The following is a 16,672-nucleotide window of genomic DNA, read 5'->3' on the forward strand; positions in this document are numbered from 1 at the left end:
AACATGGCACGTTGCTAGTTTACAGGGTTTTGTGAGTTTAAATGCCTTATATTTAACAATCATAATTTATGACTAACTTGTAGATATCGTGGGTTCTTATTTAATTATTTTTATAGTTGTTTTGCATTTTTAATTATAATTTATTTATTTAGAAAGGATACTAATTTTTTTTATTACTCCTATTACCTCATTTTGGCGTTGTTTCTGGGAGTGGAATGCTTTGCATGCATTGGTACGATGACAAACAACTACGAATACAAAAAAAACAAAAAACAAAAAAAAACACAAAAATTCCGCGAACTTTATTTCGTCCAAACTATCAGGGTGTGTGATTGCAAGCTGTCCTACTGTGGTGCTGGCCTCTTTGGATACATTCCATACGAAATGCAAACCTTTGATTCTGTATGCTGTGATCCTAGTGAAAAACTCCAATATAGTGACTGTATTTAGCACATATATAAATATAATTTGCACTCGTCAGCAGACTGGGGTAAGCCTTTCACTTGCTATCCTTGCCCTCCCGATCCCCCATCATTAACCTCCCCATTTTTCCTCCTCTTCCCCTTTTCCACAACCTCTACCCACCCTGCCCCCATCCTCTGGGGAAGGTTGGGGGTGGGGGGATGGGGGGGTCATCTTAGTTCGAGAACTAAGCCCCTTGGACATTACCAGCAGGAGCAGCTGAGAGCCAAAGCCTGATGATTTATTAGAATGAGCTCAGGACCTGGGGTCAGGAGGCTTGGTTTTTCAGATCAGCTCTCCGGCAGACTTCCCTGTGATCTTGAGCAAGTCACTTGGCCTCCCAAGTCTCAGTTTTCTGGGCTGGGGTGAGGAAGCTGAACAGGAGGGTTTCTCTGGTGTCCACAGAGCCGGCGGGAGCCCACCACACTGTGCTCTCCCATCCTCTTAGGAGAGAAGAAAGGGAGTGTGGAGGAAAGGACAGGAAGAGAGTGGACTGAGAACTTATCCAGTGGAAGGATGTCTGTCCTTTGACATGCGTCCTGCGGGGCACAGAGGGCAAGGCAGGCAGATGCGTCCTTGGACATGGGCTTTCACAAGGTTTGGTGGGCATTTGGAGAGTGAGCTGCCATCCATGTCTTCTTAGATATGGGGATGGGGTCAGCAGGATATAGGTACCAGACTCTGGTGTTTAGGATTGACCTCACCACCCTGTCATCTCCTGGAGTCTTTGCTGTTGAGGACTCGCCCTTGACAACAGATCAGGACACAGGTTTGAGACCCACGGTTTCTCCTCCCAGCATCTACTTTGCCCTCTGCCATTGCTCCAAGGGGGCTGTGGGCCGCAGGGGGCTGCTGTGGAGGACAGCTGGGGGCCTCCGATCTCACTGCCCCCAGGAGAGGCGGGAGGGGAGAGCTGGAGGATCAATAGCTTCGAAGCCTGGCACAGCAGTGAGCCCAGCTGTTTTTGAGCCAGAGGCAGAGAGAGGAGGTCCCTGTCCCCTCTGGGTGGCTCTGGCTCTCTACCTGTTTGCTTCCTCCCCTTTCTTTCCAGCTCATCCTTCCTTCTTGCCTCTTGACATCACTGCCTTTGCCCAGTGGAGAGATCCACCCTCCACATGAGGCGCCGTGGGATGGTGCTGACTGGGGAGGGAGTGGAGGCCCAAAGTTGCCACACTGCCTGGCCAGCTTGTGAGAGTGGCTGGTCCTTTCGGCCCCACTTGGCTCTGGCTGGACTTATGGGTCCCCTACCCTGGGCTTCCTGCCTGCTGCCTGCCCAGCTTCCCTCTGCTTCCACCCTGGAGCCATGCGGACCTGACTCCTATGGAGGCAGCCTGTGGAGTTGCCCACTGGAGCACGACTGCACACGGCAGGGCCTGGCAGATACTGCCCCTTGGCAGGGCTCCTGGACAGACACGCCTTATGCTGCTCTGGGGTCGGGGGGGTCAGGGTGGGAAGTGCCCTTTGCCCTGGCTGGCCTGTCCCTTACCCCTCCTCACCCCAGCCTTCCCCTTCCCCAGCCCCACCCCTGGCCTTGGCCATGGCTCGTTTCTCAGCTCTGGAGCCAGCAACCCCAGGCCCGCGAGGGGGTAATTTGGTTGCCCCTGGTAAGTGAAAGGCTTATCCTCAGTGTTGATTGTCCTTTTTTTGTAATCCTCCTGCTGTTCTGTTCTGTTGTGCTGTGCAACATTTTGCTACATAGACTATTTTATAGCAGAAAGCTAGAAGAATATTTATTATGAATATTAAAGCAATAGTGCATCAATGAAAAGGCGGAGACATTAGGAATTGTGTAAATGCTTAGATTCACTTTTGGTGGATTTTTTGTACTTTATTTATAACTAATAAAAATGAACTGCATTGCTAACTACACCTCACTCGTGCAGGGTGTTTTTTTCTGTGCGCACCCAGGAAATGCCCAGAGAGCGGTGCTCCCAGACGGACCTGTGCTCCTCCGGGACGCCTGGCGGTGTCTGCTGTCTCCTCCTCACTTCACCCTCTCCTCATCCTCTGTCCTTCACTCGTTTCCCTTTTTCCTCCTCCGCCCTCAGCTTCCCCACTTCTGCTCCCAACTCCCTCCCTCCTCCTCCTCTCTTATCTCTTATTTTCTTTTACCTTTTTATCTCTCAAACAATCTGTTATATTCTGTGAACCAACCATCTAATTAACTTGTTTTCCTAAACTTTAGTTTTTGGATCTTAAGGCAGAAAGTTCACATTTTTTTTTTTTAAATCATTTTCAAATGTAACCTCTTATGTTTTGATCTGGAAGCTCCTCAGTTTCTCCATAGAGGAGAAAGATTTGATTTTTGACAGTTGGACTTGGAATTTTTTATTCCTTTGTAAGAGCCCAAATTCAGACACTGTTTGCTGGGTCTAGAGTCTATTCTCAGAAAAGTGTGGGTCAGTGAACTGGAAGATGACTTTCTCTCAGAAACTACAAGCAGAGCCCAGGTGAGTGAACTTTTTTCCCCTCAGTCACAGACTTTATTTTTTCAGAACAGTTTTAGGTGCACAGAAAGTTGAAGAGAGTAGAGAGCTCCCACATGTTCCCTCATGGCCACCCATTAACGTCTCGCCTTGGTAGATGCCTTGCTGTAGTGGAGGAGCCAAAATTGTTACCTTATTATTAACTAAGGTCCATCGCTTTCACTCATTTTGTATGTAATTTCATACATTTAAATGAATGTTAAATGGGCGTCCCTGGTGGCTCAGATGGTAAAGCATCTGCCTGCAATGCAAGAGACTGGGGTTCAATCCCTGGGTTGGGAAGATCCTCTGGAGAAGGGAATGGCAACCCCCTCCAGTACTCTCGCCTGGAGAATTCCATGTACAGAGGAGCCTGGTGGGCTACATTGCATGGGGTTGCAAAGAGTCGGACGCGACTGAGCAACTAACACACACACAAACAAAATGAATGTTTAAATCTCTAGCTCTCATTCGAGTCAGATGATCCAAAATGCTATCTGCCATTTTCCCCACAGTCCCACCTGTATCTCTTGCTCCAGGAACCTGGGCTCCTTAGTCTTTGCTCCTCCAGTAGTCAGCCATGTGTGCACACACCCCGCTATCCCTGTTTGTCAGCTGTAAGCACGTGGATAGGAGGCCAAGCTCCTTCCCCCAACATCCCACAGGCCCCCTCTGTCATCTTTGGCTACTTAATCTCTGTTGGGGCACGGCCTTATGGGGTTGGGGGAGTGACTCTATTTCCCTGGATTTTGTGCCTACCCAACTCGTGGGCTGGTGGGCAGCCTTCTGAATCTCCAGCCCTCTCCCACCTCCTATCACAGCGCCCAGGAGGACAGACTTCTCAGAAAATACCCAGGCTCTGCCCGTGACTCCCAGTCTCCATAACCCTCAGGAGGTTAAGGAGGATGGAGTCTGGCTGTGCTTGTCAGGGCTCTTTCGGGAAACGGAATCAGTAGGGTTAATATGATATAATATAGGATACGATATGTTATTTATAGATATGGAGATTTATTTTGAGGAAGAATCAGCTCACGGGATTCTGGAGGCTGAGTTGTCCTACATCTGCCCTCTGTAAGCTGGAGACCCAGGAAAGATGACAGGCTAATTCAGTCTGAGTCCAGGAGGCCCGAGAACCAGGGAGCCGATGGGGAATTTCCCAGGACCTCTGGCAGGGAGGAAGGGGATACATCCTCCCTTCCTCTGCTTTTGATTTTCTTGAGATACTCCAGGTATTGGATGAGGCCCACACACACAGGGGAGGGCCATTTACTCTACTGAGTCCACTGACTCAAATGCTCATCTCATCTGAACTGCCGCCCACCAGACACACCCATGAATCGTGTTCTATCCCTGGTGCCCCGGGGCCAGTCTGGGTGACACCAAAGGTTAACCCGCACCCGGTCCCACCTCCCTCTCAGGCCTCCGCAGCTGCTGCACTCAGCACACACCATGCCGACCCAAGATGACACCTGGCCTCTGGCCCTGATTCTCCCCCACACTCCCCATTCCCCAGAAGGGGGACAAACCAGAGCCTTCCCCACCAGGCACTGTCTTTCCATACTTACCTTTGCTCCGGGCGCAGCCTCACCTGCAAGCAAGGCTCCTGCCCACGGGGCCTGCCCTTCCTGAGCGCTTTCCGTCTCAGAACCCTCCCTGCCTGCAAACAGCCACAGCTGAATTTCTTCCACCTTTGAGCTTCCGTCTAACATTTTGTTTGAGGAAAACCCCTGCCCTCTGTGGCACCTGTTAGCCATGTGACTTTGGGCGACTTGCTTACCCTGTCTGTGCTTCTGTTTCTTCATCTGTGAAATAGGGGTAACAAGAGCGCCTGTCTCGTAGATCTTTCTGAGGCTTCAGTGAGCTCACGCGGGTAAGGGACTGTCTGGAATATAATCAGCGCTCTATAAATAATAGCCATGACAAAGAGGATAATGGTGATGGTGTGTGTGCGTGTTTTTTTTTAAATCCCTGACTTCCATAGTCTTTCTCCTCTCTTCCTCTTCTTCCTCTCCTTTCTCTGGAGAATTTCCGAGGCCCATCAATGTCCACTCTTCCTCTCTGGCCATTCCAGGCCATGGTCAGCCACCAATAATGTCTGTCCAGCAGAAGGGCTGGTGGCTGAGGCCTTAAAATCAAGACACCAGGAACAACTGCTTGATTAAATGTCTTTCCCACATTCAGCTGGAGAGTCTAGAAGAAAAGCCACATTGAGGCCTTGAGGCTGGAAGCACAGAACCCACCCTCCCTCCAGCTCATTAGCATCATTGCCCCCTCCTCCCATTCCAGTGACACTACCCAACCTTCTCCTTTTGAATTTAGGACTAGAGTTGTCAAATGTCCTTGCCCATACTCCCTTTGTCCAAGGCTGAGGTCCCTGGAAGACTTATCTTGCCCTCACTCAGAACATTTGGCTGTTTGCAGGTGGGTGATGCCTGGGGTCAACCTCTGCCAAGGGGCTGAGAGCAATGGGGGTCCCTGTTCAAGATAAAGACACAGCCCCAAGGGTCCTCCAGAAGTGGGCGTCTACAGTACTTCTGACCTTATTCCATTTGGAGCCCACATAATCAGAATTCAGAAGGGGTATATCTGAAATGAGCTGAGTTTACTTATCAAAATCTTGGAAGGAGAATGTTGTTCAGTCAAAGAGCTGAGAAAATATGATTGAAGGCTTTCGTTTAACCTGCTTCTGAGAAAAAGTGTTTCTTAGACTTTGGTATAACAGTTCCTGTGTAAATAACTTGTGCTAATTGCAAATGAGTCTTTTTCTTTAATGTGGACCCTGGGGTCTTTGGGCTTCCCAGGTGTGCTTGTGGTAAAGAACCCGCCTGCCAACACATGTTTGATCCCTGGGTTCGGAAAGATCCTCTGGAGGAGGGCATGGCAATCCACTCCACTATTCTTGCCCCGTGGGTAGAGGGTCCTGGTAGTCCATAAGGTTGCAGAGTCAGATACGACTGAAGCGACTTAGCACACATGCACGCATGCAGGTTTTTATTTGGAAATACTTTGTAGTTGTAGCTTTACATTTAAGATTCTCTCCAAATATTCTTTAATGCAGACTTGCCTCAGAATCAAATGAGGAAAGATGATGCTGATATAAAGCTTGGCATTCAAGAAGCCATTTTAAAAAAAGAACTTTCTAGCAATGTGAGCTGTCAGTGCGGGAGTGGGGTGGGGCTGGAGAAGACATGAGCAGGTCTGGAGAAGACAGTAGGAAATGGAACAGAGGAGCAGGGGAGGAGCCTATTCCTTGTTTTGTTTTCTTCATCTTAAGGGGTTTGGGGGCTTCCCTGGTGGCTCAGATGGTGAAGAATCTGCCTGGAATGTGGGAGACCTGGGTTCGATTCCTGAGTTGGGGAAGATCCCCTGGAGAAGGGAATGGCTACTGACTCCAGTATTCTGGCCTGGAGAATTCCATGGACAGAGGAGACTGGTAGGCTACAGTCCATGGGGTCACAGAGTCAGATATGACTGAGCGACTTTCACTTTTAAGGGGTTTTGTCTTGGTTGGAGGAAAGGGACTATCCAGGGCCACCAGCCATGGCTGATGCCCCCAACGATGACCAGGGGCCATGTCAGCAGCAGGGACCTGGAGGTGAGAAGGGTTCAGGAGATACCTTCCATAGAGAAGGGGCTATTCACCTTCCCCACGGCTGGGTGTTGAATCTCAGCCTTGCGATCAGGACTATTGGGATACAGAGCTTTGTGGGGCCTTTGGGTAGAAGAATGTCTTTCTTCTAGGGCCAGGACTAGGGATGACGAGGCAAGCGAGGTGCCCAGGGGGCAATGTTTAAGGAAGCCCCACTCTTGGGTGCCAGCCCGGCCTTTGCACAGGTTGAGCGCCTCCTTAACGTTTGTGCCCTGGGCTGTCTGCTTGCTTTTCCCAATCCCAGCTTTCCTTGCTGCCCTTCCTGCGCCCGGTCTGGAAGAGAGGAATTGAGGGATTGAGCCCAGCCCAGGGGCTGGCGGGGGGTGGAGATTTGGAGTGTGCTCCCTCTTGGAGGCTTCTGGGGGGCTGATCCCGCATTCCCTCCTCAGGGCAGAGAGGGCACAGCAGGTGCGAGCAGGGGCAGCAGGGGCCCCTCCTTTCACTGCCCTTCTCCCCAGTGCCCTGCTAAGCAGGATCGCCTGCAGCCTGGGAGGGGGAAGGAGGACTTCAGGCCCCTGATGGAAAGGCAGTGCCCAGCCCGAAGAAGCAGATCCGTGGGGAGGGGACCTGATGCAGGAGGGTTCCACAAGACTCCCCTCTCCACTGCGCTGCCCATCTCCCTCCGACCTCCTCTGGAAGCGCGAAGGTTATCAGACAGCCCTCTGCAAGCGCAGCCTTGTCCCTCTGGGAGCCTTGGTGAGTCAGAGGCCAGTTCCAGTCCTCAGTTCCTGCCCCTCTGAAGCAGGGAGGCCGGACTGGCCTGGAGCCTCAGAACAAGGTGGGAGGGAGGGCTGGATGGTGGGGAGGAGACTTGAAGCCCGAGGAATAGCTCCAACCAGAGGCTCAGCAGACAGACAGTGCATGGCATTGCTGGAGACAAACGGGCTGGACACACAGCCGGGGCAACTGGCCCAGGTCCCCAGGGACTTGGGGAAACCAGGCGAGTAGGAGGTGCCCTGCAGGAGATGAAGTGCATCCCGATGAACAGAAGGGATAACAGTTTTGATAGCTTTCATAGCAGTAGTTTCATCCCGGGTGAGGAGGGAGAGCAGCCAGGGCCGAGAAGAGACAGAAAGAAAGTTGACACAGATCATGGGGTATATTCCCAAACCAGTCCAGCCCTTTGCAGTAAGAGTAAGCCCACATTTATTGAGCACATCAGCAACTGAAAAGAACACAGGGCCTTTCCCCTCCCAGTCTTGGCTGGATCAACAATAGATGCTACATTCCACACTCAGATGGAGTAGTGCTTGCCAGAGGACAGAGCAGAAAGTGCTTTTAACTTTGAGCTGAGCATCACCCTCCAGGTATAACAGAGGACGGACAGACGGAGAGCCTGAGAAGGGGGTGGGCATGGATACGAGGGCAGGGCTTTCAGAAAGAGCTGATGGTGGGCAGGGAGTACCCCTTCCTTCCCTTTGGCTGCCCTTTTGCCCAAGGCTGTGACTGGGGTTTCAATGGGGCTATTTGGAGAGGGGGATGTGTCCATCTCAGCTGAGGACACAGCACCCTGCGCATCCAGAGAGACTGTGGGAGTGAGGGATGGGCAGACTGACTGCTGATGGCAGAGTGGCCCGAGTGCCCAGGGTTTGTTAGAGCAAAGGATGCCAGAGAGCCTCCCTGTGGGTGTCTTGGTTTCTAAGCACGACACAGTGGGAGAGGGAGGTGGGGGGCCTGAGACGGAGCCCACACAAGCGCTCGTGGGAGGAAGTCTCCAGGCGCTGCCAGTCCAGGAAGCAGGACGCCATCCACAACGGTGCCCCCAGCAGGAAGCCGCCCTTTCCGCCTCTCCTCCCTCCCCCAGGGGTGGGGTATCAGAGTCAGGAGTAAACGTGCAAAGTGGGCACAGGAGGTGATGCTGACCCCAAACTCTTACACACACGTGTGCACACTGACACACACGCACACTCCTGTTTTCTCACTTCAGTTCCCGCTTGGGACTGGATTGAGCTCGGGGATGGGAGGAGACTCAACTCTAAGTAGAATGCTCTGGTCTTTGTACTGGAGCCAAACATTTAAATTACAGAACTGAGATGGACTTTGTAGCTTTAAAGTGGCTGTTGGACGTTTTATTACCTATGAGAGTCCAGAAGAGTTATGAGGCTTGCCTTAATTTTCGTCCAGGGACAGGGGAAGAACCAGCTCCAGAAAAAGATATAGAGAAAGCTGTTTAATGATTACTGGTCCCCCATCCTACCCCAGCCCCTAGAGTCCTGCTTATTCAATATAATGGACAAACCCTTCATTGCAGGCGCTGAATTAACTGGTCTGCATTTTAACTCACTTAGTCTTCATAATAATCTACGAAGTCGGTGTTACTCTTCTATTTAACAGATGAGAAAACTGAGGCCTGAGACATGAGATAATGTGCCCAATCTCTCCCAACAGGGAAAAGGAAGAGCTGGGACTCAAGCCTGCTTCTTGCTGCCTCTTGGCCTGTGCTTACTGCGGTGGCCTCTCTCCAAGGGTCTCTGAGAGTGCAGAGCCAGGAAGTCTCACCAAGTTTGTATCTGCCTGGGTTAGAGGCCCTGAGGTGACACGGCAGAAATGCTGATACTGGGTGCCTCCTACGGGACGACTTCCTGGCCTGATGCGCCTTTCTGCTCAGTCCCACCCCCACCCCCCCCCATCCCCCCACCGTCTGCAGGAAAAGGAGAAGTCAGGGGCTGAGTTCTGCAGCACTCTTGTGAGGGTTGATCAGGGAGTGTGTCTGTTTGTGCGAGCACATGTGTGCATGTGTGTGCGTGCACGCACATGTGTGCACACACATAGATATGTGGCTCTCCAGCTGCCTCTCCATCAGGGTCATCCCCCTCAAGGGCAGAGACCACACCTTTATTTTCTTCCAGTCCCTTCTCAGCTTTCAGTCCACATTGCCCACAGCAAGGCACAGGTGACAGGTGCTAAACACCACAGATGTCCCCCTGCCCTCCCAGCCCCTGTGCAGCAGGGACCAGGCTGCTCCAGGCAACCTCTCCCTTCGACTGCTGCTCAGGTCTCTGTGTCTCAACTGTGTTATTTCTGGCTGGGGCAGCCGCAGGCACTTGGTAATGCGTTCTTTGAAAAGTGATGGAAAGAATCAGGTGTCTGTTCACAGGCTTATAAATCCTTTCAGCTAAAATTCTTTCTCCTGATGTTTTTCTCCATTGGCTGCTGGATTTATTGAAACTGGGGAAAAGGATGTGTTTCTAAGTGAGCAGATGCCCAGATGAATTCATTGCGGGGTGTGGTTGGTAATAATTTAATTAGCCCTTTTTTTTTTTTTTTTTTTTTTTGGGAAAAAAGTGTTAATTAGTTCTTGCTTAAAATACATCACTTTAAGGACCTCTTCTTCCCCACTTCTATCCCCTGGGTGAAGCCCCAATTTCCCATTCATGCCCAGCCCATCTCAGCCTGGTCACTACTGTTATTGAAAAAGAAAATGCCAAAACTTATTTTTGGGCAGCCACAGATTATGACACACGTTGATGGATTCCTATAGATTCAGGAGACCAGGGAGAGGGCAGGATTCCACCAGCCGTCACCCACAGTGACCTCCGAAGGATCATGGAACTCTGGCCCCCCAGTCCCAGTCCCCCCAGCTCCAGGAGGCTTTCAGGAAAGGACTCCTGAAAGCCCTGGTTGAGGGTGGCAGGTGTGGCCGGGGCGAGTTGGTGCAAATGGAGAGGAAGGGCTTGCAGCCCTCAGACGGAAGGGAAGAGGTCCCTCCAAGTGAGCCCATCGCCCCGCTTCTTGTCCAGCCACCTGCCGCAGGTGAAGATGGTGGCCACCCCGGTGCTGGTGTTGGTGACCTCCACCTTGTCCACCAGCCAGCCTGAGCAGTAGCCGCTGCCGTCGTGCTCCAGGCGTACCTTGCGCAGCTCGCCCAGCTCCAGCGTCTCCAGGAAGAAGCGGTCAGTGCCGCCCCGCTCAAACAGGTTGCGCGTCTTCTGCTTCAGCTCCCGCTTGCCTGTGTCGCCGCTGGACCCAAAGATGGTCACAAAGACATTGGCGTCAGTGCCCGCCCCAGGCTCATAGCCGGTCGTCACGATGACCTCGTACTTGACCGGCACCAGGCTCTGGACCTTGCTGGCAAAGCTCTCCGTAGTCTTGGTGACCTCGAAGACCTTGAAGTACTTCCTCTTCCTCTTGAGGGGTATCAGGCTGTCGCAGTTGAAGAAATACCTGCGGGTGGGAGCAGGGGAGGTCAGGGAGTACCAGCCAAGGCTCACGCCCTCCCTTCCAGGATCCTGGGCATCCAGCAGAGATTCCCTCCCAGACGACAAGATCTTAGGGCGGAAATTGTCCGTGTCAAAATGTAAGGACAGACTTTTCAGATGAATTTTCGTTCATCTGAAAATTGACAGTGACTGACATCACCATCTTTTAAACTGCCCCTTGATTCTCCTTTTCTTTTTCCCCTCACACTCCACATCTGTGCTTAGTCGCTTAGTGGTGGCAGACTCTTTGAGACCTCATGGACTGTAGCCCGCCACGCTCCTCTGTCCTTGGGATTTTTCAGGCAAGAATACTGGAGTGGGTTGCCATTTCCTCCTGCAGGGGATCTTCCTGACCCAGGAATCAAACCTGCATCTCCTGTGTCTCCTGCATTGCAGATGGATTCTTTACCTGCTGAGCCAATCCACAGCTGATTCACCAGCAATTCCCACTGACTCTATCTTTAAAATACAGTCTAATAAGTCCAGAATTGGCACAATCTCACTAACTACCTTGCCACTCCTCTTGTCCAAATCACCACCATCTTCTGTCTGGAATGTGTCAGCCTCCTAACTGGTCTATCTGCTTCTCAATACCTATCTACGGTGAATTCTCTGCACAGCATCCAAGTGATCCTGTGGAGATGTAAGCCCGAGAATCTTATCCTTTTGCTCAGAATTTAAACTGCCCTTTGATTCTCCTTTTCATTTTCATCCTTATTCTCAGAATTTTTGTTTTTCAGTTGCTCAGTCCGACTCTTTGCGACCCTATGGACTGCAGCATGCCAGGATTCCTTCACTATCTCCCGGAGTTTGCTCAAACTCATGTCCAGTGAACGAGTGATGGATTAATACTTATTCCCAGAAAAAGTGTTAATAAAAGCCACCACCTTACTAAGGCTTGCAAGACCTTACACGATCTGATCCTCGGCCCAGGGTTTACCTCTCTGACCTGTTCCTCCCCTTCTCTAAGCTCACTGCACACCAATCAGGCTGATTCTCTTGCTCCTTCCAAGGGACTGATGAATGCTTTTATCCACTCTTGTCACCTTCAGAGGAGCTATGGGACCAGAACGACAATTCTAGGCTAAGTCAAGTGGAAAAGTAACTATGAGATAGAGGTATGCTCACAAATCCCTTGCACTTGGCTGAGTTTAACCATGGGTGTATATGTGTGTTGTGTGTGTGCACACATATGCATGTGTTCACGGATGACACAGTACAAAGGGGTGCAAAGTACTGAAGAAGCTAAAACATGCAGAAACAAGTCCAGGGCCAAGAGAAATGGTCTTGGACCAAAAAGTCCCTTCTCTACTCCACCCCCAGCGTTAGCCTCTGGGTAATGACAGTGAGTCCAATAGTTATAGGAAGAAGTCAGAGGCGCGGTGGGAAAACACCGCATGGGGGTAAGGGGGCTGGGGTCTGCCCCAGCCCTGCCACCTCCCAGCCATGTGACCTTGATTTTCCCACTGGCAATGCTAGAGGTTTGGACTGAACAAATGTCCTTGTTTTTCTCCCCCATCCAAATTCCTAACATTTTAACAGTTTTGGAAAGAAGCAATTCTGGCACTGGCTAATGATTTCAGAAACGTAGCCCTGAAAGGGTATGCCCAACGATGAAAAATTAATTTCTAGATTAAAACCTATAACAGTAAAAAGAACTTGGTTTTCTGCATGCTCACTAAATGCCTGGGTTTTGCATTTTTGCATTTCATCAACTCCCCAGGTCATATAGTTCATCTCCTCCAATTTCACAGAAGGGAAACAAAGGCTTGGAGAAGAGAAGTCATTACACAAGGTGACCCAGAGCCGGGGCCCAGAGCCAGCCTGCCCGGCCACTACAGGAACCAGCCGTTTAAAGACACTTGGCAGGAAATCCGAATTCTGTCTGGAGAGCTCTCTTCCTCCAACTTGTCACTTGATAAATCTGGGTTGTTGTTACATACCACACTTTCTTAGAGGGAGATATATTTGCCTTCTTTGCTTAAACATTCACTTAAAATGTATTTCTTTATGCAAATGTCCACTCATATACATAATTCTATATAAATGCACAAATCCTGTGATCATATGTGGTTTTCTAAATGCACTCTTTTCTTTTATGCTTGGCTCTGTCTCCCTTTTCCCCTCCTTTCCCCTCCTGCATCCTGCCTTCACCCCAGATAACTCATGTAACAGTTGTGGATACATCTTGCCAAATTTCCCTCTGTTTTGCCCAACTTTGCACGAACGCACATAGACCCACACACATGTGGGACGTCAGTGTTCCCTTTACAAATGGCATCGTATAATACATGTTTCCCCATATCTTGCTTTTCTCACTCAACAGTGCTTCCTGGGAATGGCTCCAAGTCTTCTGGTACATATTTAATTCGTTGTTTTTAATGGCTGAAAATTAGTCCCTGGTGGAGTGATAAGGAAACGTTTCCTAATAGACATCATTATAAGATCACCAAAATGTGGGGCCTCAGGGCTCTGTGGAGCCAAGACTCGAGCTGTGGAAGAACATGCCAGGCTGTGCTCACCTGCAATAGGCTCGTGGGCAAGAACAAGGGCGAAGCAGAGAATAATGGACAAAAGTGAATATGTTAGAAATATGATCATGCTTGTTGGTCATACAAGAAATATGATAGATACGGTATAGAAATATGACATCATAGGATCATATAGAAATAATATGATCATATAGACATATGGTCATACTTGTTGATCATACTTGCTGAATATGATTATACTTGTCTGAACAGTGTGTGTGTGAGATATCAGAAAATGGCCAGAGAGAATGGGGTCACCAAATGTTCATGGTGGCCTTCTCTGATGGATAGGACTTTAAGGAATTTTACTTTCTTTTACAAAAGGGATTTTTTTTTCTTTCTTTCATACACATTTTTTTTTTTGCCTTATTTGAATTTTAAAATGATTATGTATTATATGTGATAATGAGATAAAACAACGATTTCGTTTTGGGTTTTTTAAAAAAAGAAACAAAAGCCTCTCTGTGTGTCCTTCCACTGAAGTTCTGAGGATATTAACAACAAAGAGCTGGTCAGAAATGCTGTAAGAGTCAGGACTAGAATCAGTTGGAAGGTGAAAATTTGAGATTTTTATAAGAGATTGAGATAAAATTATTTTGTATTTCATGGAAATCCAGATATTATGGCCCAACATGCTGGTTAGAAAGGAACTGTGGATCCATATACAGTGTTATGTAAGTGGTCTTTACATGGTAGGATTTAAATGTGTTCTAGAACGGTGACTTTGGCCACCTGATGCGAAGAGCTGACTCACTGGAAAAGACCCTGATGCTGGGAAAGACTGAGGGCAGGAGGAAAAGGGGACGACAGAGGGTAAGATGGTTGGATGGCATCACTGACACAATGGACATGAGTTTGAGCAAGCTCTGGGAGTTGGTGATGGGCAGGGAAGCCTGGCGTGCTGCAGTCCATGGGGTCGCAAACAGTCAGACATGACTGAGCGACTGAACTGAACTGAACTGAGGATGATGACATGTAAATAGGCTCAGACAGTAAAGAATCTGCCTGCAATGCAGGAGACCCGGGTTCAATCTCCGGTTTGGGAAGATCCCCTGGAGAAGGCAATGGCAACTCGCTCCAGTATTCCTGCCTGGAGAATTCTGTGGACAGAGGAGCCTGGTGGGCTACAGTCCATGAGGTTATGAAGAATTGGACACGACTGAGTGACACACACACAAACAGAATGGTGACATGTAAATAGCCACAGTGACACACACGCCTGCCCCATCCTCACTCCGGATAGAGGTGATTTCTGGCAGAGGGGGAGGGAGGTGGTCACCCACCAGAAATCACAGACTTGAGACCAGCACAGTAGGTAGGCTGGAGCATGACTTCTGAGAGCCTCTGTACTCCTGCCATCTTTCCCCTCTCACCAGACTCTAAAGAGCATCCATCTCTCCTCCCAGAGAAGAGCTGGGTGGTGCCCTGAAGCCACGTGGCTGACCAGGTGATGGCTGGAGCATCTGGGGTCTGGACTCCCTATACCCCCTTTGAGAAGATCCCCAGCCTGTGGACATCCCTTCCTCCCCTCCCAGCCCAGCTGACGAAAGGCCCCACTTTTGAGAGTGTAGGAAAAGATGCTTCACTGGGAGTGGTAGATTCTTTCTACTGAACAAGGAATCCTACAACTCAGCTGAGGACTGTGGGTCAGTTCTTCACTCCCCTCCCTCCTGAGACTGGAAGGTGCTGGGTGGCGTTGAGACCTTTGACTCTCTCACAGCTGACACTGTGTATTTAAAGCTAGCTTAAGTAGCAACTCGTATTATTGTATTGTATTGTCTTGTTTATTTTGGGTATTTGTAGAGAAGTATGAGCAGCCATGTTCCTTGCAGTCGGGAGGCAGTACAGGTTGGCTTGCTGGTGGGCTGGAACTCTCCCCAGCCCTGTATCCCAGATCCCAAGTCCTCAACAGGATTGCTTCTCACAGCCATGCCCAGTGACTCCTACAGGGTTTACTGTACCCTAGCTGGTTTTCCCTCAAAGAACAACAATATACCATTGCAGCCTGAGAGGGTGCTGCTATGAACTGAATTCTCTTTCCCCAAATTCTTACCCCAATGTGATGGCATTTGTGCATGGGGCTTTGGGAGGTCATTAGGTTTAAATGAGGTCATGAGGATGGGGACCCATGATGGGATTAGTGCCCTTGTGGGAAGAAGTGTGTGTGTGTGTGTGTGTGTGTGTGAAGTCACTTCAGTCGTGTCTGACTCTTTGCCACCTCACAGACCATAGACTGCTGGGCCCCTCTGACTATGGGATTCTCCAGGCAAGAATACTGGAGCGGGTTGCAAGGCTGTCCTTCAGGGGGTCCTCTCAACCCAGGGATCGAACCCCTGTCTCTTATGTCTCCTGCACTGGCAGGTGTGTTCACTAGGGCCACCTAGTGACGAAAGGAAGAGACACCAGATCTCCCTCTCTGCCGTGTGAACGCACGATGAGCTAGCAAGGGAGGCCTCATGGGAACTCAACTCCGCTGGCACCCTGACCTCTGACTTCCAGACTCCAAGGTGTGAGAAAAGAATGCCCGCTGTCTGAGCCACCCAGTCCATGGATTTGGTCGCGGCAGCCTGAGATAGCTAAGACACAAGTTCACATGTCAGAACCCTTTCCTGCTCCATTCCCAAAGGGTAATCTTGCTCGGAGACGGCCCGTTCCAGGGAGCCGGCGGGTGCAGGTAGAGTGTGGACAGACATTGCCTGAGAGGCTGAGGCCCTGAAGGCTGGAGCCGAAGCTGGGACCCGCCTGGTCAGGCAGTGCTGCTGCCTCTGTCTGCTGCGATTCTTCTGAAAGATGCTGTCAAGAGCAGGGCCAGCCCGGGAGGGGCATGAGGGGGGCCAGAGGGGCAGACAGTGGTTCTGGGGGTGGCCCGGCTATCATAGCCTCTCCTTGGGCTTACCCTCCCTGAGGCACATGCTGCCCTCTCCTTCCCCATCATCCTTTCCTGGTTCCTTTTTAGTGTCTTTTCTGCCTTCTAGAGCTTCAGGGCTCTTTCTGGCTTCCAACACAGTTACCAAGTGGTTTTAATTAGAAAAACTGATGGCTGCGAACTGTTACCCAGGTAACTAAGACCCTTAATCCTCTAGAAATGTCCTCAGAAGGCCCTGGAGGGGGAAATGTAAAGCTCCTTATCTGGGGTCCTCGGGGCGGTGGGCATGGGATTTCTCTGCTGGTCCCCGCTCTGCCCACAGGGATGATGGGCATTCACTCTGACTGTGGAGCAGCAGGCTTCAAAGCTGTATCTCTTTGTCATTACACAGTGATCATGGGGGCAGGGAAGGAAAGCCTCAGCTGTCTGGCACTGCCTGACTGGCTCCTCTTTTCTTCCAAAGAAGCATCACTGGATAAAAAGGCTGGAGCACCCTAGGT

At 50.3% G+C, this 16,672-nt stretch overlaps 1 protein-coding gene across 2 annotated transcripts in view; it reads right to left on the reverse strand.

Moving 5' to 3' along the window:
• Positions 1-10,259: 10,259 nt before the first annotated feature.
• The window catches only part of LOXHD1 (lipoxygenase homology PLAT domains 1), a 205,295-nt gene continuing 198,882 nt past the window's right edge, over positions 10,260-16,672 (reverse strand). For both annotated transcript variants that reach the window (XM_070361798.1, XM_070361797.1), the window contains one exon: positions 10,260-10,740. In XM_070361798.1, coding sequence (XP_070217899.1) covers positions 10,260-10,740 — 481 coding nt within the window. The remainder of the gene's footprint in view (positions 10,741-16,672) is intronic.

The sequence above is a fragment of the Bos mutus genome, chromosome 24 (assembly GCF_027580195.1).
Source record: "Bos mutus isolate GX-2022 chromosome 24, NWIPB_WYAK_1.1, whole genome shotgun sequence".
NCBI classification, from domain to species: Eukaryota; Metazoa; Chordata; class Mammalia; order Artiodactyla; family Bovidae; genus Bos; species Bos mutus.